This window comes from Erpetoichthys calabaricus, chromosome 17 (genome assembly GCF_900747795.2).
Source record: "Erpetoichthys calabaricus chromosome 17, fErpCal1.3, whole genome shotgun sequence".
In the NCBI taxonomy this organism is placed as follows: Eukaryota; Metazoa; Chordata; class Cladistia; order Polypteriformes; family Polypteridae; genus Erpetoichthys; species Erpetoichthys calabaricus.
In genome coordinates this window covers 44,361,017-44,386,189 of record NC_041410.2, presented here as the reverse complement: position 1 = coordinate 44,386,189, position 25,173 = coordinate 44,361,017, and the positions used below count along the sequence as shown (strand labels likewise).

Here is a 25,173-nt window from a genome sequence, read left to right as displayed (position 1 = left end):
CTCATGTCTCACAGGGCAAATCAGGAATTACGACATTAGATAGCAGGAAAGGAGTGTAGAGTAGCCATGTTCCAAATTACTTTTTTTTTTTGTATGCTGCCATTCTGAGCATAAGTAGTTTATAATCATGCCTGTCCTGGGTGGAAACAGTGACTCAGAGTGTGGTACAGACTACTGACTTTAACAAAGTAGGTGCACATATAGAAAAGTGCCATCTAACTGACCACATGCCCAAATCACTATTTAAACAAACTATGAAATCTTTCTGTTAAACGTTGACATTCTAAATGCATATAAAAAGAAGAATTAATAGAATCCTGACAAAAACCACTTGAATAGCAGATGTTTATGTGTGAAAGAATTCTCCCTTGGCTTATCTTTTTGTAACTAGAGATTAAACGATTTTCCAAATTGCCACTTAAACAATTCATGATCAAATTTATTCTTTGTGTATTTTTAATTTTTAATAACAAAAATCTCTCCCAAAATGTCAATCAGACAAAGACGTTCTAGCCTTAGTTACAGCAAAGAAGTCAGGATTCAAGCCTTTGGGGCTCCATTATGGTGTTTTTCCCCTACATATTGGTACAATGCCTGAGCTTTTAGACCAGAGTAAAGGAAACTTTATTAAACTCTATGTTGTGGCTTCAGCATAATAATTTGTTAATAGCGGCCAGAATGAAATGAAATGTACTGTGATGCTTTGGATAAAGTATTCCATCTTACGATTTTAGACAGTATTAAAGAATAAGACCGTTATGTGAATTGCATGTGGGGTGCAAAGTACAGCCATATTTGTAGAATCCAAAAAAAAATAAAAATGGAGTTAAACACCAACATAAAAGGTCAGAGAATTCTAGGGAGTGATTAGTGAAAAAATGTTTTGTATGTTATAAATTGTATTCTGCATAATGCATTTTATGGGTTATTTCATAGGTACACTGTGTTATGAAAAATGCATATAATCAGAAATGATGTTGAGAATTCTATGCAGAAAATAGCAATCTCTAGTGAAAGATTAGATTTTAGTGGTCGCGGAAACCTACCTCCACTATGAACTCCCACAGGTTCAATGTATTAACATTCGCATCTTTGACTTTCAATCCATTTTTTAGCAAGACATCTACACGTTAAGGACTGACTGCATTTAATTAAATTATTTACTGGGTGGCACAGTAACCTAACAGTTATTACTAATGTCTGGGTTCAAACCTTGCACTAAATTGTTGTTCATGTGAAGTTTACATGTTCTTTTTGTTTCTTTGGGAGTTTTTATTCAGGTTCACAACCATTCCTCCCACATTACCCGAGACATGAAGGTTTAGTTAGTAAATATCAACTCCAAACTGATCCATGTGGGAATGTGCAAGAGTGGGCCCTGCAGTGACTACAGCCCTATCCAGAGCAGTTTCCAGCTTTGCGCTCATTGTTGTCCTGGGCTCTGTCCTCCTGAGAACCTTATTTAAAGTAAGAGTGTTTAGGAATGGTATTTATTTATTAATTTAAATTCTATATTATGTTTAGTGACTATAACATAAGAAAATGTTGTAAAGAACAAGAGAAATAATGTAAATCAAACTTTTAAGAATGGCAACACATATAAATAAAAATGGGAGGATATAACAAGAAAGGCAAAGATGAAGTTTCCATTACAAATAAATAATCAATATTGAAAAGAAAACAAAGACATTTACTTTTTGCATGAAAGGAATCCGTGACATTATTAGTAACATTAAGCAGTCAGGGGTGGCTCGAGGGAGAAAAAGATCATGAACTGCCTTATCCTCAGTGAGATCCACTTACAGTTAAAGCAGATGGTTAAGAAGACGATGACAAAAAAAAAACACACTCACACACTGCAGACCTCATCTCAAAATGATCATGGAGTACAAATGACTTCATTAGATGACGCATTGTCATCTAATGATGGACTGTAAAGACCAGCGTCAATGGTGACTTTTGGTAAAAGCAATCCATTTGACAAATAACTCCCTTTTAAAGCTCTTTAATCAGTTTCAGCTGCAATGTGATTCCACTATTTCATCTTTTGAAAAAATACATGTGCAAATTTTGCTCTGTAGATGTGGATTTACTTGCATTTTTATTAATAATTTAATAGTGTTAACATGCCATATTTTATATAGGGTAAAGATGCAAATCCAACAAAACTGCAATTATTTGTGAATAAATAAATGAAGCCCCGGGAGAGAATGTCAGCTCCATCAAAGGGTACTCACATACACACAGAAGCAGTTGGGTGATACCAAAATAGCATGCAATTATAATATGGAAAGAAACCAGAGAAACATGAAAATAATGGCAACACACACAAGACATTACAAAATACTTAATCAGTTACTCACCTGCTATCTATCAACTTGTCATTAAACATCCACTGAATCCTGGGTGGGGGATAACCTGTTGCTACACATGGCATCAACATATCCTGGCCCTGAACTTTTGTAGAGAGCACCGGAGGGCGAAGAAATTGAAGTTGCCTTGGCATTCCAGTTTCTGGATAACAAAAAAGAAAAAAAAATTAAGAGTTACTACTAATTAGGGAAAAAGATAGGGTGACTGCTTAATTAATTATTACAAAATCAGTTTGATATTTTTCAAGATGAAGTCATTTTTTTCCATAATCATTAATTTACCAAATTAAAAAGATTTTTTTTTTTTATAAATTTTTGAAAATACCTTTTCTGTTCTTGCAGCTTACATTGTAGCTAAAGGGCACACAGGTCCATAGGTGAATGAAAAAGCCTTAAAACTTACCAAATATGTCCCCTCTGAAACAGCAAAGGTTTTGTTTCAAGAAACTATGCCTTCTGTGTTTATGAGGTACATTGTAATAACAAAAGGAAACTATTTTATCACAGATTCCTTTTTTTCTTGAAGAATACATTTCCTGTTCGCTTATCTGCTCACAGCCACCACCACATGTAGAATTATGTCATCTTCACTCCACACCAACCTTCGCCAAGCTATTTTCTGCTTATTATCCTACTCCTGCAATTCTGTTTCTTCAGCAGTTACATTCTGTCACGGCTTGTAATAGACATTAAATTCTGTGTTATTTTACATAGCCTACAGAGTAAGATTCACAGTAAGTGGCAGTGTAGTGAAAAGAGCACACTAAAGTGTCATTGTACTTTCACAAATAACAACACATTTGGTTACACTGTATTGTATTTTTATTAAAAGCCTTAGATTTTTGAAAGTGCTAAATCACGCTTTCCCAGAAAAAGGTAGTGTGCAATACATTAGACTGAAGCGCCACAAACCAGCTATTGACTTATTTTAATTTAAGATGAATTGACCATGGTGATAATATAGCAATAAAAGAAATGAAGACATGCAAAGCCCAAGCATGCCTGTGCTTACATTAAAACATTAGTACTGAACTTATTAAACTTCAACCTGATTACAGTTACTGTAGGTGAATTGGCATTTCAAAATTGACTCTAGCCTGCATGGGTGTGTTCACCCTGCAATGGACTGATGTCCTGTCCAGGAATCATTGCTGTCTTGCACCTGTTGTTTGCAGTTGCCTCACAATCCTGGCCTTGATAAGTGGGTTAGGAAGACGGATTTATGTATGCCTATAACCAGGTATTGAAGTGCATCTCTCACTCTGATCTCCCAATGATGGACAACTTAAATGTTATGTAAAATTAGTAACACCAAGATGCCAACCATATTAGAGTACTGCCAGGAGTTTGTTTCCACTTTAAGCAATTCCTATAACATTGGTACAGTTCTTATTAGTGCTACAGGCCTGCTCAAAATTCCCTCTTACTGAAGAGCATGCATCCATTATCAATCCAACTGCAGCATATATTTGCAAAATATTTAAATAAGCTTCCATATAGTGTAAGGGCCAGGAAGGAAGGACAAGCATCCTGACCAGGATAAAGAAATGATTTATACCCAGCCAGAAGGCCATAATGAATGAGATTACTGGGAGAAGTTCATTCTCCTGCATGGCAGGTCTCAGTATTCCTCAAAAAGGACCACTTTAAAGACACCTGCTAGGGTGGAATGGGAATTGGAGTATGGAAACATTGCCTTGTCTTGGTATTTGGGAACTGCGAGAGTTCGCTACCAGGGGAGGACTGCCTTAGTTTCTGCACAACCCAGAACTACTTTGGACGACTTTGGCAGGAGACTGGAAATTGTTCCCAGGTAGACTTGACGAGCCCATCACCTCACTTAGACAAGTCAGGAGACAGTAAGCAATGCTCTTTTGGAGGAGAAAGGAGGACTGTGAATGGCTTATTTTGCTGGTGTTGGTAGGAAAAATGTATTTTTGTCAAATAAAAATAATTTGAACCTGGAATTGCGTTGGCTATTGTTGTGTCTATGGTTTGAAGATCAGTGGCACCTCCTTGTGATTACGGTACTAAAAGAACATAAGCCATGGTAATTTGTGACTTTGTCAGTTATTTTTGTCCAGATGTCTACAAAATAGAAGCATTAGTCTATATGCACACCCTTTCTTCTGGATTCCACGTCAGCCAGCTGCTGCAATTCCGGCACTGATATCAAAACAGACTAGATATGCCATTTTCACTGGATCACTTCAAGACACGCCCAGACTTAAAGGTAAATGACATAAATTTCATTATTGAAATTTATGTTCCAAATGTCAGGAGGTTAAAGGAAAAAGACTTCAAACTATATGTTTCAAGCTACATTCCTAATTACAAAGGTAAGATCTGGATGTGTTAAAAATTTGCAACTTGAACTGACATGGGACAAATACATATGTGGTGCATTAGGCTTCTTTATAAAAAAAATAAAAATTAGTCATTAAACTTTATTCAGAGACAGATGAATATGTAGGTAAGCTGAATACATAATGACATGAGTCTGATGGACATCTTACCTTGTAAAAAGGTGAATGACTCTGTCGGAGTAGCAAAACAGTGAATGCCAAATTGCTGCATCATTGTAAGGGTCTCAATGTGTTTCCTCCGCTGGAGGATCTCCTCTCTGAGACATATGTTTTCATCAAGCGCTACACTGACAACTACTGGATCCAGAGCTAAAAAATATTCGTGGTCCTTGAAGATTTTATCATCCACCTGCTCACCCGATGCAACATCCTCTATCGGTCACTTTCTCCTCTCCCAAACCCCTGGGGCCTTATGTATAAACGATGCGTATGCAAAAAAATGTTGCATACGCCCGTTTCCATGCTTAAATCGCGATGTATAAAATCTAAACTTGGCGTAAAACCACGCACATTTTCACGCCAGCTCAAACCCTGGCATACGCAAGTTCTCCACTCAGTTTTGCAAACTGGCACCACCCAGCATCAAAGCAGTGCTTTTGTTCCAGTGTAGTTTCCCCTTTTTAGATTCACATCCCTGATGCGGCTTTATCAGATACACTGAAATTATCCGCATATTGTTTATTAGCTTAAGGCATCTGATTGTAATTAACCTGTAACAATATAATGGTCCACAGAATGGCCAAACTATTCCAAATACCACAGCTGCTTTAGCATTGTTACTCTCAATGCACCTTCTTTTTCTTTCAGCTTCTCCCGTTAGGGGTTGCCATAGCGGATCATCTTTTTCCATATTACTCTCACTGCACCACTCGGAGTATTTATATCACTGCAACTGAGTGGGGAATCACACAGCTGATCGGAAAGACAATTATTGGTATACAGCATCTAGCACATGCTGCCTCAGCCATGCTGCCTATTTGAACTGCTCTCATACGGCAAACGCTTCACAGCCTTTCCTGTACAGACCTCGCGGTTCAGAAATAGCTTAATCCCAAGAATTATAAATGCACTCAATCAGTCCATCAAGTGCTCCTTGTAGAATGCTTTGTACTTATAAGTACAATTTCCTCACTGTAAACTTGCAATACAGTTATAATATTGCACAACCTGCACCACTTTATAAAGCATGAACTGTATTTACATATGATGACGATATCATTTATAAGATAAAATGCAGCAAAATATGTTTATTATATTATACAGATAAAATGTTAATATAATTTAAATAATCTATACTTTTTAATAATTAAACATGTGAGGACACATTGTTGCAGTGCTAGCAAGGAGCTGGTGCCCCCATTTGTTCCTGCCTTGTGCTGTATTTTTTCTGTGGCTGGTGTGACACTGGAAGGATAGATGGATAAAATAATTAAACATGTACTACGAAGATATTTCAATGTTCCTTAAAAGTTTTGAAGAATCGACGTTCTAAGCTTACAGATGACTTAACATCTATTAAAGAGCTGATTGTGTGGCGATTGGTTACTTGGAGAAAGAAAAGGAAGGACAGAATTGGAGGTTAGTACGTTTGAAAGAGACAGTACTGCTGCAGTAAATTATTTCATCGAAGGTCGTACACAGCGCAGCAAGCATCTTGAGGGAGGCAGGAACAACCTCTGAATGGGGCAACAGCTCGTCACTATCACTGCGCCACTGTGTTCCTATGTTTAATACATGCTTTAATTTCTACCATCATGAAAATGATAAAGTATACATCTCAGTATTTTAATTATTTAGAGAGCTGTAATATCATGAATGTAATGGATTCTGTGTCCTGTCGGAGGAAGACAAAGCCCGTTTAAGTACGACGTAGTGATTCACACACAAATAGCACATAGAAGAACACATACAAAACAAAGCATTTAACGTGCTACTTTAGTTACGATGGTATTTGAGAAACTAGTAAATTAAACGATTTTAAGATTAAGTTTATGATGTTCTACTTTAATGACAAAATAAACTACATGATTAAAGTGGAAATTTAGAGATTAAAGTTGACATTTTGAGCTTTTTCCTCACTGTGTCCCTATTTTTTTTTTTCCTCTGTACCTTAATAAGCTTTCATATGACACTCAGATGGTGGGCTACGACTTGCATTTTCACGACGACTTTGATATCTGACAACTTCTTTTTTATTTCGGGCATTGTGCGACTTTGTGAACTTGAGCTTTCGAGTTTCTCCGACACGCTGTCACTCGATCAACTTCCTTTTGCTGTCTATACCACTGTTTAAACCAACAAATAGTACGTTTTTCCTTACCTCCACTTGGTATTCTCTGAAATTCTTCTTTTTCCCCCGTGCTTTTGCCATTGCCTTTTCACAGAACGCTGAGCTCAAGGGCTATTTATATTCATTTGCATATTCAAAGAGGCGTAATTCTGGGAGGAGTTTGGAAGGGGCGGCAGGTGCGTGCACGTGTGTTACTTTTCACGCTGACCTGGATTTATGTAGCAGAAGAACATGGAAGTTGGTGAACACACAAATTTATGCATCTGGATTTTTTTGTGCGTACAAACATTTCTGCTTTTGTTCGTACGCCATGTTTTAGTGTGAATTCTACACAAGGCATTATGCATGAGGCCACTGGTCTTAAAAGTGGAACGAAGAAATTGTTCAACTCAAACAACACAGGAACTGACGCCTTGTCTCAGATATTGGTTTGTGAAAATCCTCTTTTTTAAAATGCTGACTACAAACCTGGGTATACGGACTAACCATAAAGCTCTCTCTGCCGATACTGACGATCCATTCAGATTGGGTTTCTGCATCAAAGGGAAATGTATAAAAACTAAGTATCTTGTTCTACTAACTGGAAGCTCGACATAACGGTACCCAACAATTTTCAGCTGCAGAGCTATCTGTAACTAAACAAAAATCACACCTGCAGTATAGACAACGAAAGTGACTGAGCAGGCTATTTCACCAGAAGAATGTCAGCACTACCATGTGCATATAACCTATTCATGTTTAGGCATCAACATTCAATAATGTCAATAACGATGCTTGGTGATTACTTTCTGAGGTAAATCCACACGTCTCAGACGGAAAGGTCAATATGGAGGAGGACAAAGTAAAACGAGCTAAAGTCCACAACCTTTTAAAATGGCTGAATGTCTCATTAATGCTTTGATTTTTTGCTTTTTCCTTCTTAAAACTACATGGATACACTGCTTCGCAATATGTATGTAATCTCAAGACACAGACCAATACTCATTCACATTCTTGGCTTAAAAAGTAAACAATTTCATTATGTTTAAAGGCCTTTTCTATCACCAATGGACTCATGTACCCTTTCAGCCACGTTGTAAGCGGCAAGAAGAGGACAAGGTACTTTTAAAATTGATAAAAAAAAAAAAAAGCTTAATTTGAAAACGCAATTTTATGTGGCAAATTAATATACCATGATTGTAAAGAAATACCCAACATGAAAAAGTTAAATCTTATCCTTTAAGAATTTAAATGGAGCAGACTGCTAATGGTACTAATAATAAAGAATAAACAATGTACTGGACATGGACATGGACCACTCCTGTTGTCAGGAGTAACTCAGAATTTCTCCATCCACCAGTTTCTCTTTTCCTTCCAAATATTTTATGAAATATTTCATAATAGGGAAATGAATCGCACAATGGACCAAGTTAGCCTTTGGCCTCCCTTTGTTAGTTGCATCACGTATTCAACAGACATTTGGGCAAGCAAATGAAGAATCTAAATGTATCTGCTCAAAAGTACATGAATTAATAAATTAGATTTTTAAAAAGCAAGTCAACAATGTATACAATACAAAGGTGTATCTTCTGTAGCAGAAATAATTAGCTCTTGACTAGGAAGGAAAATAAAAACCTGCAGACATTCCAGCTTTCAGGAGTTTACATGCTCCAATTTACAGGCAAAATAATGAATATATATATGCAACAAAAAAAGCCATCAGAGGAAATGTCTGGAATGGCAGAAATGGTTTTATCTTTGTTGTTCTCTTTCAAAGGTTTAGATAATTGAAATAATAGTTTTCTCTGCAGGCTTTCAGTCATAAAAGTCTGAAAAGCCCTGGATGCATTTAATGCAGCTGGCTGCACATGGTGTCATGGACCACTACCTCTTCATTATCTTTATTATTAATTTGACTATATTACTCTGTTTAACTCACTTTAATTTCAAATAAAAGTACACAATACTCTTGCCTAATGGATGTTATTTTATTCTTTCACATTCCATCTGGAAGACTAATTTGTTTTAATTCATTTATTAATTCTTCAAAATGTGAATATTACATACTCTTAAAAAAACTATAACTTACCTTAGCATCTAAGAACCCTAAAAAACCAGCACACCTTGACATTCTTATGGCCTTATGGAAACTTATCAACATTTCTTTCATGTTAAATTATGGAATTATTAATCCAACACAAAGTTTGAACACCAAATAACTATGCAAGAAATTAGCCCTAAACCATCTATTTAAAAAAATGAACACATTATAGAAATCAGAAGGTGCCCGCTGGTGATAGGAAAAACTGATACTGAAAAATGGTATGGCCTCCCAGATGATTTAAACAAAACCAGTAGACTATGTGACCCTAAGTCAACTAATTACCATAACATTGAATAATTCAGCAGGCATTTTTACTTGTGGCAGAAAAGAAAGACAAGTTAGCCATAGTGAACAACTGAAGGCATTTGTGCCAAAAACAAAGCAGAATGGTGAACCATTCCATTGGCATATGTTTGTCAAAATCATCAAATTCTCACTTTAGCATGTGTAACTCATTTTTTGTTGTTCTAATTCCTAGAAAAAACTTTTTTTCATTTGTTATTTTCTGTCCTATGCTCTGTAACATCATTAGCGTTAGCGTCAAGCTCCCTTATAGGAATGCTGCACCATTGTTATGACACATGCCTAGTCTATAAATCACACTGCCTTCTTAAGGGCAAGAAGTTGTGAACAGCACTTCAAAGAATTGTTTAAAAACACATAATATAAAAGAATATCTAAAGATACACTTAAGTCAAGAAGAATCATTAGGTAGAAACCTGAAATTGTTTAACTCTTGTCTAGTTATTTCTAAACCTGTACCACATTTTCTTTTTACAGCAGTTGTCTTCTCTTAATAAAACGTAACACTGTTAATTTTGGTTAAGTATATATTTTTTCAGTACTGAGCTAATTATGTATTTTAACCTGAAATAGATATTTTTCATTGAGGTTAGTGCACTTATAAATAACACAAAAATGTATAAAGAAACCAAAGATAAGAATGCAAAATACTTAAAATCTGCCATCACGTTCTAGAAAAAACTGATACTTCCCTACTTTATGCTAGTAAATAAAAAGCTTTCATTTCAGCAAACTTTAATGCATCCTCAACCCAAGGCATGTGACATTTAAGTCTGTTTTTTACCTATAATTCTGAAATGGGCAACAGTTTCCTGTGACAATAAAAAGAATAAGGAGTGTAAGAAAGTTTAATAAGGTCACGTCTTCGGCCGGAAGTGGTTGCCTGTTTACGACAGACTTTTCTTTCCGCTGTCTTGGTTTATCTACAGCACGTTTGTTTGTTTATTGTTTCAGATTTTTTTTTTTACATTAAATAAATATAAAATACTGGAATTCAACAGTCTTGTATCGCCAGTCATCTGACCGTGACTCCTGCACTCGGCTTTCTGTTAGTTAAACCCTGCGAATTAGTGCATTTCCAGAGGTCCCTGACACCCCTCTCTTACAAGGAGATTAGGAAAATGGATAAATTGTAGGCACAAGACAAAATTTTCTTTTGCGATATAAAACACTGTCAATACAAAATTGTGCCTTGTATCATGTATTGTACAGCATTATTACATGACAGAAATTAAGTCCAAAGGCAAACAAAAACATCTTTTATTGAAGGGCTATAAAATTTTGAAAAACTAGAAGAACTAAGTTGACTGTACTTAGGTAGAACTGCTATTTACCATCTGTGCAATGAAATGAAAATGAAGGTTTTCACTACACAACATACAGAAGATATCACTGGCTAAATGACATTAATGCAAGTTAAATGTTGTGCAGTTCGCACACACACTTAATTTAGTTAGTTGCATCTTCGGACAAGCACACCAAATCGAACATCATTTTACAGCTACACAACTGCATACACAAGCTTGTTTTCAAAATGAACTCTATTGGGACTGCCAAAGCATAAACTTATCATATTGGAGAAGGTGTTATACTTAAATGCTACTGGAAGCAGCATGCTGCAATCAATGCAGCTCTGAAAAGCTGTGGATGACAGAATGATAGCTTGAAATTTTTGTAGAACTTTCACATACACTGATTCTGGAACAGGAGTAGGTTTTTTTGTGATCAAATTTTTATTAACAAAGTATAACTCAAACAATTGCAACAACTCACAGAATGATATATTATAAAATACCAATAAAACACCCATCCCATGGCTCCTACCACCCACCGATCTTATATGAACAAAGACAGCCCTGGAGTGGAAGGCAAAACAGGAAAAAAGGATAACCAAATACAAAATTAAAAAACCTAAGTCAGTTTTGGTATACAGTTTCCATGTAAATGCGTTAGGACAAGTTGCGAGGCCGGCTGCCACTATAAAATACAGGTGCTAGACAAACCATTAATCCATGCTGCAGATAATTCAAGCAAAATAAGATTTAAAAAGGAGGTTTCCCACAAATCAGAAGATAATAAACTAGGAGATTTCCAGCAAGAGGCTAAGGCAAATTTTGCAGCAATTGTGCCTAAGGAGACTAACCTTTGCTGGAAAGAAGAAAGAGAGACAGCAGAGAAGTCCAGAAGAAGAAATAATTGAGGCAATAAAGGAATTTTATAAGAGAATAGATGAGAGACATTTTGACACGTTGTCCCAAAGAACCATAATTGTGGGACACTCCCAGAACATGTGTACAAATGTACCTAAGAACTAACAGGAACAAAGGGAGCGCAGAGGGTCAGCTGATAAATGCATAGCATAGCGTCTATGGGGCATTAGATATAATAAGTGTACACATTTGAATTGAGAATGTTGGTAATTGGGGTTCTTAAATGCTAAGGTAATGTCCTTAAAAATTATATTCCAGTCAAGAATAGTAAGAGAGGGAAGATCATGTTCCCAAACCAAAGCAGGAGATAATGTTTTAAGAGTGGCTTTCTGTAAAGTTGTATATAATATTGAAACAGGTTTGTTTTAGGAGACAGAGACTGAATAAAGGAAAGCAAAGGGTAAAAGGGTAAAGAAGAAGACAACAAAACACAGTGGGATTTAAGAACAGACCTAATTTGAAGATAAAAGAAAAAGGAAGAAGATGGAATAGAGAATTCAGATCTTAGTGACTAGAATATTCTGAGCCCGGAGTGTAGAAATACTGCCTCCAGGTTAGGAAAGCAACATCTGGCAAGGTAACATCCTCATCTAACCTATCACAAATTAATGTGCAATTTCTAATGGAAGTTTTGTTTCCCCATTTCAAAGAAATCTTGATAAAAGAGATACGACATCAGACTAAAATTTATTTGGGGGCAAAAGACAGAGTATGTTGTTAACAAAATTAAATCGGGGGCAATGTTAATTTTAATAATAGCCAATGTGGACCGGAGAGATAGAAGCTGGGAGGACCAGGAGGAGAGGGAATCCTTAGCATTCCTGAAGGTATGTTTATAATTTGATGTGACAATGTCAAGGAGGGAAGGGGAAATGTCAATCCCCAGGTATCTAACAGACTCTGAAAGGGGGAGGAGAGCTGACTTGAACCAAATGATTTTATAACCAGATACAGATAGAAGTCATATAAATTAAGAACATATGAGAGATCAGAAGGGGCATCATCGAGAAAAAGCAAAATATCATCAGCATAAAGCGCAACTTTGTAGAGAGTACCATGCAAGATTATCAGAGAAATTAGGTGTGAATCATGTATAGCAATAGGTAGAGATTCGACAGAAAGATTGAAGAGGAGAGAGGAAAGTGGGCACCCCTGCCTAGCTCCTTTCAAAATTTGAAAAGACTGAAGTAACTATGTTAGTGACAATAATAACGGAAGGAGATGAGTAAAGTGTCTTCACCATATTGATGTAAGCCTAGGATGCTTGTTGCTTATGCTGATTGACACATTTGCGAAACAAAGACACTGCTGACGAAGTGCGAGGGAATTTAAGGTGGCCCGGCATTCCAAATAGTTTCGTAGGCTTCAGGGATTCTAGTGTTAACCAGGAGCTGAGTTTCCTGAAGGAAAGCAATATCAACACCCCTGCACCACAAATAGTCTAAAATAGTAGGTAGCTCTTTTAGTACTGGACCCCAGGCTACAAACGTTCAAACATGCAGCAGTTACATTTGCCATGAAAGAGAAATGAGGAATAATTAAAAGAGCAAACATGAAAAGGTAAGAAGAGAAAACTGTGAAACAACAAATCCCGAATATATACAGAGAGAGAAAAAAAAAAAAAAACCACGTGAGGCCATAATTCATCCCCAGAGCCCCCACGAACAATAAACGCCTACAAAGACCCAGTAACACATCCCAACCCAAACACTCTGTGCCCATTCAATGCAGCACAACGATCAAAGTGCAATTAGCGCACAAGTGTGTGGATCAAAACAGCCACAGGGTCCCCCTGCACCCCACTCTGTCTACATGATAAAAAGTAAAACAGGGCCAGTGAAAATCCATTATACACTCTGAATGAGGAAGAAAATCAAACAAACAGTATGTAGGTACGCAGTACAGGAAGGGTAATATAACTAAGTCCCTGAAGTCCAGCAGCCGATCAGACGTCAAAGTAGCAATGCAGCACCCCCTAGTATAACTTAAAAAATACAAATACACATACTCCTCTCATCCTTCAAAAGAAAAAGAATTATATGGAACACGATACAATGGACAACTAATTAAACAAAAAAAAAAAGCATTATCATAACATCAGTGGGGAAATAAACAGCAGCAGTTAAAGTTACTTTATGAGTCAGTACAGTAAAAACCTTGATGATCTGTCAGGGGTCAGTACTGAGGCTGTGATGGATAACAGAAAAATGAATAACAGAACAACTACTTTAAAAATGATATACAGTACATTAGTTTAGCGAATAGTCATGTTTATTTACAAAACAAAACTATATTAACAAAATATAATATAGTATTAACAAAATTAATTAATTTATATAATGTAATACAACTCAGAGGTAGTGGAATTTTCTACGTTTCACTTGCAGTCTTCATTCCAAAGCAAACAGTGCCCTGTCTCATACTCTTATCTGGGTTTCTGGTTACAGAGCACACCTCCACAACAATAAAAGAAAGCTTTCTCTACCAATCAATTTATCTCCTGCCACTTACTTCTTTTTTCTCTATACTGCACATACTCTGCTTATTGTCTCCTGACTACCTACTAAAAACTTCCTTCTGCCGCACCTTCTTTATTCTCCTTACTTTTCCTGTCACTCATCTCCTAAGAGGCGTGTCTGCCCCTTACAGACCAGAATCCCTTCACCCAGTCCCATCACTTACACGGCATTCCATCCTTTCTGCTCCCACACAGCGTGTCGCAAGCTGCCTGCACGTCACAATATATTAACAAAACATAATAACAGAATTTTAAAAGAAAATTAAAATGCAGAACACAGAATAACATTGCAGTCTGTTGTTTCAATTAGACGCATTTTTCAGTTTTGTCAGCATCATGCTTTATAACATTCATTGTTGTTCTTCCTACTCTGTAAATGGAAGCAATACTTGAAGCACTTTCGCCGTTTTATAAATATTTAATAATTTCAGTTTTTTGTGGCATTTCCAACAACACACACAAATGTTTATCAGCCATAACAATGTACAGTAGATTAATAGCAACAAAAGAGAAAAGTTACGAAGTGATACTAAAACTGAAGGTGCATAACTGACACTGTGATTCCAAAATGCGCAATGACATGTTGTGCTGGGGAAGAACACTATATGCTACGAAAAGGAAGAGTTGTTCCAATGTACAGATCCCGCAGTGCACCACACGGCAGTAGAAGTGCAGTAATAAAGGTTGGTGTCCAGGGATGCATTAACCCCCAAGTATGTGGCAGATTAAGGGTTAAATCCCCAAGATGCAGCCGAAACACCCTGCACATTCTAAGGCTTCTGGCAATTAAAACATGCTTGCATGAATTATAGTACATATAGCGGTAACATCAGTATTTTACATTCTAGCACTGTGGGAGACATAGCAGTACAGTACTGAACAGTATACAGGTTTACCTTTACATTCTTTTTTTAGGTAATGTATTAAGCAGAGTTTGAAATGAAATTAAAGTGGTTTGGGGGCATATTTAGGGTTTAAACTAAAAACATAGGCATTTTTTTAACCATAATTCGCGTTTTTTCACAATTCGTGGGTGCTCTAGGAAAGTAACCCCTGCGAATTTTGGGGGTGTACTGTAGTATGAGGGATTCTAATAGAAAACAGAGAGAGAAAAAGCAGACAGCATGAGGAGTAATGCTGGGAGGTATACCAGTTCATACTGAAAACCGTTTTTCATTTTTGTTATGATATGGATTTTTCTTATACCGCAATACCGGTTTAAATAGCCTAAACAACGTTCGGAACGTGGCACAGCGGGAAAATGTTTAAGGGGGGACCTTTTTCTCTGCTACACCGCTAAACACGCATGCAACAGAGTACATGTGTTAGTGGAGGTACTGAGCGATGAAAATGGACAGAGAACATTCTGAAACTGAAGCTGTAGCAGATGATAAAGTTGAACATGATGACACAGAAGAACTTTTGCTGGAAAAAGGAATCACGTCTGTTGCCTGGAGATTTTGGGTTTAAAAGGTCAGATGTGGACCAAACAACTATTTACTGCAAATGCTGTGGAGCTAAAGTTGTCGCCGGAGGTAACAACACGAGCAATTTGATGCACCACCTTAGCCGCAAACATGCTTTGGAGTACCATGAATGTATGGAACTAAGATTGGCACCCTCCACATCCACAGGTAAAACTGAAAAAGCTAGAGGACACTCGAGTCAGACGTTACATGTAGACGCATTTGCTAGAGGTACTGCCTATGACAAAAAAGGCAAGCGGTGGGTCGAGATAACCAACGGCATTATAATCCATATAGCTAACGTGTCAGTGGACAGAGATTGATAACATAAACAGTTAGTGTAGTTGGTTTACAAAAAATATTTACTTTGTATTCCTTTTCCAGGACATGTTCAGTGCAATACAACTTTTGATAAGCACCTCTGAATAGTCTAAATGCCTCTTTGGATGGTAAAAAATATGTTGTCAAAATTATAGTTTAATTTGTTTGCAAAATTTGTTCAATAAAAAGGTTCTACATTTTGACTGAAACTGTCATGCAATGTGATTCCTCCTCTTCATTAGTGCCACCCCCTTGAAAACTACCACTTTATGGGGCCATGCAAACCTCTGTTAATACTTGTGTGCACATTAAAATGTTTTTTTGTACAATGTACAATTCTCATGACAGTAGAATAGGTTATTCTTAGCCAGTCTACTGCAGTAATTGCAGTGGAAAATGTGGTTAACGTCCACTCAAGCATGGGGAAAAATATACCGTTGAATACTGTGAAACTGGTATAATTTTGAAAAATACCGTGATATAGAATTTTGATCATACCACCCAGCCCTACCAAATCAGCCTTCCATCCACAAGTGGAGGTCACATGCTTTCCCCCAGGAACAGGGGTAGGTTATAGCAAGGTGGAATTATACAGCAATGGATCTTGCATTGCTCTCAATAGCAGTCCTCTAGCATGGTGAAGAGAGAAAGCAGCCAAATTCCCAAATGCCTGCTTTTCTGGTGAAATCAGGGTCAAATGTCCATGCCTGCTTTTCTGGTGAAATCAGGGTCAAATGTCCCTGCTACATCTGTACTCATTGAGTGTAGGGGATGTTGTCACCACTGAGAGGTCTCGGCTTCATGCAGAGTGCTGACATTATCATTTTTCTTAAAAGGAAATATAACATTGTAAGTTCTTCATGGATCCAGTCAGGATCTACAGCTAACAGGTAAGTAAGGCATTCAAGCATGAAATAAAAGAAATATCAATGTTAATGCAGAAAACAAACAGAAAAGTTTAATTTAGCATTGTTTTGCACTGCAGTAGTTTTATTTATTTTATTATTTTTTTTTTTTAAAGTGCAGTGCAAATATTTTATGTTATTTAATTTGTGTGTTTGCACCTGATTCAAATTTATTTTGCAGTGTTTTGATTTTTTTTAATATCATAATAAAAAGCAACACTAGACATACAGATCATTTCTTTTTTTAAGAAAATTTCATTTAGTGGGAATATTACTTTGTGAAGGCTGGTTCTCAAAATGAAACTATTTTTTTCTGATTTCTCCATGCCCTCACTGGCCAGCTTCAGGTCAATTAAAAAGCCACAAACATATTTAAAATGGCAGCATATTTAATCAAATACTTAAAATCTCATCTTTACTATAAGAAGCTTTTTAGATAACTTATAACAGACTGACCTGCTAGTACTTCAACTTTTGCCTCATCACTTGCTTTCACTGTTGCAGCAATTTCCACAATGCACCTATACAGCCCAGCATCACTCTCATTGACATTGCTGATGACAAGAGCTCCAGAAGGAAGACTTATTATTCTCTCATCCAAGTCCAATGGCTCCTTGTTCAGTTCCCATCGTGTGAATGGAACAAGGTCAAGGTTGACATCACAGCTGAGAACCACACTGTCACCCTGATATACCATAAGGGCTTCTGGTTGGCTGTTGAACCTCGGAAGACCTGTTGAAGAGATAAAGAGAAGGTAAAGAGTAGAAAAAGAAACAGCCATATTTTTTTAAACTATCAATGTGGCATACCTTTTTAAATTAAAAATGGTGGTAATTTTGGCAATATATTCACATGTTTAGTACTGAGGTAAAACAAATAACACTAATAACTTCAAATACAACAAGAAGCCAAAAATATCTGGAAACAATTATTCTTTAATTGTAAATTAAAATTCAACAGCTCAAATAACTCCAGGGAAGAAGCATTCAATTTTTGAGTAGGTTACATTTGTTGTTTGTTACTGTTTTCCTACTATTTATACATCATAACAAATGACTGGTAAAATTACTTGTGTGAGGAGCTGGTCGTTTTCCCATCATGCACCCTCTAACATTTTTAATCATGGGTATCAAAATTACTAATCTTGCCAAGTAATTTAAGACAAGGATGGCTAAAATACATAGTACAACACAACCTTGACTGTTTTGAATGCTTTGTGGTTCCTCTTTCAAGTTGTAAGTGTAGATATCAATGTTACAAGATTGACACAAGTCCTCTCGTATGATCTAAAAACAATTTCGTTACTCTTAAATGAAATTACTGGAGACCAGCCTGTTTAATTTGACCTGTTATCAGAAGATTTCAATTACTGGCATATGTACACACAAAAAATGATGACATATTTAAAATAAAAACTGTAAAGGTACAGTATAAGCGGAATGTTAATTTTGAAGACAGTTTGGTGAGGAGGCTAGGATATGGAACAAACCTTAAAACCACAATTCTGACATTTGAAGATCTTCACTATGAGGTCCTCTATGAGCTACGAGCAAGTCTCTAAACCTTTCCATTTCTTATACATACACATTTGTGATTTAAATAAAAAAACATGCTGTAATTTTACCTTGAAACTAATTTTAGGTAAAATACAAAAAAATAATTTACTATGGTTATTATAAATTAAACAGTCACTCTCCAATAATGCTAATGTTTATCTATGACTCTGAGTGAGAAGCAGATGAGGAAGGTCATTTATTGAATTTACTTCTGCAAACGAAGAAAGCATGGATGTCAATGACAGACTGTCACAGCTCACAGTATTCATTTGAAATAGATTACAAATGCACATGCCCTACCACAGCTGCTGATGTGTTTTAATTGGTTGGTGGGAGGATTTGATACATTTTGAGTAGTATGGTCAAAAGCTGCAACTTCAATCACAAGCAGAGTTCTACAAATAACAGGCAAGCAATCTTATAGAAAAATGTAATGGAAAAAACACAGTTTCTAAAAAATTATTAATTGGAATGTAAAATAAGTGAAAAGAACAAAAATGAAAAAACTGCAGATATTAAAACAAATAAGTGGCAAAAACCCAGCTGGTGTTGATCTATTTAGATATACTGCTTTAAGATGAATGTCTGACCAAAAGGCTCTCTTTTGTTATTTTGATCAAAACCATGCTGTAACAGCACAAAACTAATACCATTAAACATTAAAATCATAAGAACAGCACAAATGTATCAACAATCCCTTACATGTCTATTACATTCTGCAATCCAACTTGCATAAAAAGGCCAGCAGTTCTCAAAAAGTGTGAGCTCAGATTCATTCAGTTTGCAAGTCACTGTGCAAAGTTGGCCAGTCGCTAATACTGTCTGTGCTTGAAATGTAGGAATACATATTCGTGTAACAGTCAAGTTGAATTTTCGGTATTAATACTGGATTCCCTGAAGTCTATGAAAAAAGTTGTAATGCCGAACCACCTTAAATTCCTTCACACCTCCTCATCAGCACCTTTGTTTTGCAAATGTGTCAATCAGCACAAGCAGCCTGCTAACCCTTCCCCCAGCGCAACAGCTCAAGTCAGACAAACAGTTCTCCCAGCTCAGGTCTGTTTATCAGGGTGTAAGGTGTCTGGAATTGTATAAGGTAAATAATACATCTTTATTTGAAATACATGCATTTCATGTGTGTTCCGTGTCTACAATGATCTGGGTAAATGTAGGATGGCAAGAAATGTTCAACACATAACTAAGACAGTAACGTTTTCATGTTATAGTACTAATGACAAAATGTTCACATGAAGTGTATAATGTGTGAAGACTGAAGTCCAAATATCAAATAAACAAACGGTACAAGTATACCAAAACAATTGCACTTTTATTCAAGCATATAACCAAAGAAGAAGAAATTGGGTTAGGGTATGATGCGGACACGTCTGTTTGGATGGTGCAGAGGTAAGAACTGCTGTATCATACTCAAGAGGGTGCTGGTTCGATTCCGGGTCCTTCCTGCATTTACCGTTTTGAGTAGTGAGCTGCTCTTATTGTTACTATTATAGAGTTAAAACATACATTTGATTTGAGTCTGTAACAGCCAGTGTAAATTTATGGTACTTGTAAAGTTTAGTGTTTTTTTTTTTTTTTTAATTATTCAGTTTTATTCCCATCAGTCATGTTCATGCTCCCCCTGATCTGACACTGTTAGTTTTCAAATTAGGATGTGGTGTAACAGAGGTGAACTCAGATAAGGATTCTACATCGGAGAAAGGGAACAGAAGCCCTCCCCGCAAGGAACATCCAGTCACACATAAGAACAATGCAGCTGCATCAGGCATAAAGGCAAAAGATGGTACCGTCTGGAAGCAGCAAGAGGTTGGGCATCATCGTGCCTGTGGATCTGCCACACATGTCCTTCAACGAAACAGCAGGGCCTACACAGCTTGTCATGGTATTGTGCAAAGTTCTGTTTGTGATTAAGTTTTTTGATGGTCTTTATATGAAAAATATTTAAATGTTACTTATATAAAAGCCACATCAAATGATAGATGGATAGATGGATGGATGGATGGATGTCAGGGGACACTGGGAGACGGGAAGGACCGGGAAAGGGACAGTATTTTCCCCGGAACATGAGAGGGCAGCCTTCCTGGGTTGCATGGGGGCCACGGAGCCAGGACGCTCAACCCTGTGGGAGGACGTGGCCACCGCCTGGGGGCACCTGGACAGCTCCAGAACAGTGGTCAACAGCACTTGCGCCACAACAGGAAGTGCTGTCAGAAGAGGAGCTGACTCGGCATGCAGCACTTTCGTCACACCCGGAAGTGCTGCCGGATGCTAATCAACCGCACTCCACTCGGGGCTAGAGTCGGGAAGGAGAAGACAGGAGCCTGAGGAGGAGAAGGTGGCTGAAGAGTTAGAGAAAGAGAAAAAGATTGAATGAGACTGAGTTGGCCGGTTGTGGCACTGTGTAGTGTTGTGTGTAATAAAGGAGTGTGTATTCAGGACATTTGGTGTGTCTGTGGCCGGGCGGGTTTCTAACAAAATAGATAGAAGGATAGGATAGATGATATATGATATGATATATGTGTATACATACATACAGTATATACAGACACACACACATTATATATATATATTCCTAATTTGAGCAAGTAAGTGAGCTGCTGCTATCGTAGTAATACACAGTAAGAGATTTGCTCGGCTATACTGCAGGCTTACATTTAAAAGCATTCACGTTCAAAATCTGCAAGTCCAGCTTGTTGGGTCCACAAATCCAATGTGCTAATTAAAGTTTGTGTGTTCAGTTTAGAATAGCATATATATTGCTTTTTGATTTTGCTTTTGACAATTTGCCTAACCTTTGCTATAGTGTTTTCTGCAATATTACATAGAAAATTCAAGCGGTTAGTCCTTCATACATGCCATACAAAAAAAAAAATATATCATCAATTACCAATATAATAACTACATAAAATGTTGTCTACATTGTAAAGTTCTTGTCTATGTGAATGCAGTATCTTTTATGGGTCCAACTGCACAATAACCTTTTTCTTTTGTACCATCATTTTCCATTAAAATCAAAAAGCACTGCAACTGCTACCAGTGTTTCACTGCATAGGACAGCCTGCTCAATATGTATGAAGTATGTTGTGTCATCATTTAATCAACATACTAATCGTTTTCCTCATCCCTCAGAGAAAAACATCCAATTCTATAGGACACTGAACGGAAAGAGTTGAGCAGATCCATCACTGTATGTCAAAGTGCATCTTACTACTTCATGTGCCATACTACAGGCCATCTAGAGCAAAGCTGGCCTAAAAAAATGGCCAATGCTCCTACCTGGCTCCTATTCATTTCAGGATAAGTTTAGTTGATTGAATGCTTTACTTTCACAGTCATGAAGATCACACAATTTATCTGCTACAATTTTTAAACAGCAGGGGATGCAACTTGGTGAGAATGAGGTTCACTCAACCCACTGCCAACACTGCACCAAACGGAAGTGACTCTACAGATGTGTCTCACTGTTTTCTGTCTGGAGTAGTTGTCAGAGGATTTAAAGAAGAAAATAAAAATGATAAACAGTAACCTTTCTCAAAGGGTAAATTTAAAACAGTAAACCAATACAAGTTTAGCATTCCTAGTCCGAAATGCCTGGGACCAGAAGGATTTAGCATTTTGAATATTTGCATATACATAATGAAATATCTTGGGGATGAGACCCAGTCTATACACAAAATTTATTTAGGTTTCATATACACCACATACACAAAGCCTGAAGGATACTGTACACAATATTTTTAATAAGTTTATGTATGAATCAAAGTTTGGGCACAGTAGTATATGCAGAATACCTGTATCAGTTGTCAAACAACAACAATAAAATTGCAGGCTTTCAGTCTCCACCTTTGATGCAGTGTTTTAAATAAAAGGTTACTGAACACACAGAATAAGCAAAAAACACAGTGAGTAATGTAGGTCTTGCATTGGTGATGGTTGATAACAAACCAACAGAGCATCCTATGTTCCCTCTAAGCTGAGCTTGGAGGGTGCAGCACTTGTGAATGCGCCACTCATTCCCCCTTCCGCACAGCAGTAAGGAAGAGCTGCATAGCTGTTATCGAGCCTTTCATCATTTGTTTAAGCACTTGAGACACTGAAACTTCACACAGCCGCACATCACTCCCTGGCCCAATTTTCTAGTGTTGTTTCTTCTCAGAAGTGTAAAATAAAAGTACAATTAACGTGTTACTTTACTTAAGTACATTTTTCAACAATTTGCATTTCCTTAAGTAAAATTCACTTAAGGCTACTTTTGGCTCATTTAATTTTTAGGTCAAATAGCATATTTTTTTACTTCATTACATTTTTCTTAATACTTGTTACACACACCAAATTATTAAAAAGGAGACCGAACAGGGATGTTGTCAACTTAGGTTATAGTTTAGTGTTGCTCAAACAAAGCCGACAGAATGTTGTATATTGTTCAAAAATAAAAGCACACCAGTGCGCCTTCCACTGCTCATTTGGTAGTTTATCTCCATACTCCCTGTTCACTGTTGAGACATGAAAGCTGAATGTGCATATTTTCCCCATGGTCATATTTGAAAACAGGAACCTAAAGAAATCTTGGCTTTCAGAAATTTGCCTTGAAATTTAAAGAAGCATTTTGAAGTAAGCATTTTTTCCCTCTTCTACTCATATGGACCCTGTGAAGTCCCAAAAAGTGGTGTCTTTTTAATATTGTGCAAAGATGATTTTATTGGCATAAGTAATATACTGAAACCACACATTATATACTGTACAAAACAATATTTGTATGTTGTATGCACAATATATTGGAGCCCAATTACTGAAACAAAAGCGTAAGCCTGGCCATACAAGTTGCTGGTTAAATGGAGAAGACTGAGTCAGTGTTCAAGCAAGACTTCTTGCAAGGAGTGAAGGGTGTGAAGTCTGGGTCTTGCTGTTCCTTGTTAGGCAAGAGCTAATAAAATGGGTATCAGTGTTTCTTCAAGCAGCAATAAATATTTTTCTTGCCACCTTATGAAATTTGAGCTGAGGGAAACCTAACAGAACACTGCCATGCCAACCAGAATCTACCAGATTCACAATGACTAAGGAAAACATAGGTGGCCTATTAAGTGATTATTCTAGTTTTACGTGCAAGACTGAAATTTGAGAAGTTATATATTTTTTCTGGGTAAATCCTGCACAACTGTTATTCTATATTCCACTGAACCTCAAAGCGTGTGGCATATATTTTTTCTGAGCTGTTCTATTTATTAGTCCTTTACATCAATCAGGAGAAAGAAATTAAATTTAATAAATCTGACCCATGTCCAGAGCATTCTTCAGTAGAACAAATTGGGGGAATGCACAGTTATGATAAATCAAGGTTTGAAAGAATTCATTAAAACACAACACACTTTAATTATGTGATAAAAACAAAGTTATCACACTAACAAAGAACTACGGATGTTCATTTTCCTAAACTTTGTTTTTGCTCAATAAAAAGTTGATCGCAAAAAAATAACTGACAGTAATAAATGGTCATAAAAAGTAACCCAACAGCCTAAGCCAAGGGATTATTTAAAAAGAAAAAAAAATCAAGGAGTTGCAAGCTGAGAATTAAACAACTGAGCCACAGCAGACCAGGATTCAATTGCATTACTGAAAGCACCATTAATCTGTGCTCCAGACAACTCCAAATGTATTAAATTGTAGAAGGAGGACTGCCAGTTGTCAACAGTGATGCATTCAGGTGTCTTCCAGCGGGAGGCAACAGGCTTTTGCATCAGCAAAGATGCAGCAATAGTTATCAGAGGACATGTCTGAGATTGAGGCAGTAATATCAACTCCCAAATAACTTATACTACTACATACAGGGATGACAGACAGGAGGGAAAATTGAGATCACATATCATTAAAGGGCAAGAGAGACTATTTACACCAATTAATTTTTTAACTGGATAGGGCTTCGAGAAACACCTGAACACTTCTAGCAATGCAAGGGATGTCAGTCGGAGCATTACCTAGGTAGAAGAAGATATCACAGGATATTATATGACTAGAATTTAAAATTGTAATAGGAGTTAGAAGTCAGCTGGGAATTACGGATTTCAAGCGGTTCAAGAGATAAGTTGAAGAGTAAAGGAGACAAAGGACAGCCTTACCTAGCTCCCCTACTATTGGAGAATGGGCATGAGATATTTGAATTAGACAAGAGTACTGCAGAGGGGGAGGAATAAAGAGTTTTCGCCAGATTTAACACTTGGACCAATGCCCATTCTCTCCATGACTTGCCATAAAAATTGCCAATTCATGCGATCAAAATCCTTTTCGGCATCCAGAAAAACGAATGCAGCAGGGCTAGAAAGGGAGGGAGCTGAATTAATGACATGTAGAAGTCTTCTCATGTTATCCGAGGCTGGTTGGGGTGGATTAATTTGCTAATGACTTTCTGTAAGCGGTGGACCCAAACTTTAGCTAGTAGTTTTGTATCCATATTAATGAGAGAGAGGGGGATCTGAACATCTGACACAGAGTAGGGTCTTCATCTTGCTTCAGAAGTAATGTAATAACTGCAATATTAATATTAAGGTTTAAATGGCCAGAGGAGGAAGCTGCACTGATCATCTTAAAAAGGGGAAGGGATAAATGTTTCCAGAATATGTAAATTACCTCAGGCAGAAGCCCATCCATCCCTGGGGCCTTGCCTGTGCTTATTGAGTCTAATGCCTCTAAGTTCAGGCAAAGAGATGGGAGCATCTAGAAGAGAAGCTGCTTCCTTAGTGAGACAAGGGAATGGAAGGGTGGTAAGGAATGATT

At 37.0% G+C, this 25,173-nt stretch overlaps 1 protein-coding gene across 7 annotated transcripts in view; it reads right to left on the bottom strand.

Moving 5' to 3' along the window:
* The window catches only part of LOC114667840 (neogenin-like), a 434,801-nt gene that overhangs the window by 170,405 nt on the left and 239,223 nt on the right, over positions 1 to 25,173 (bottom strand). For all 7 annotated transcript variants that reach the window (XM_051920818.1, XM_051920819.1, XM_051920813.1 and 4 more), the window contains exons 3-4: positions 17,291 to 17,566; positions 2,364 to 2,514 (exon numbers count right to left, since the gene is read on the bottom strand). In XM_051920818.1, the coding sequence (XP_051776778.1) occupies positions 2,364 to 2,514; positions 17,291 to 17,566 (427 nt within the window). The remainder of the gene's footprint in view (positions 1 to 2,363; positions 2,515 to 17,290; positions 17,567 to 25,173) is intronic.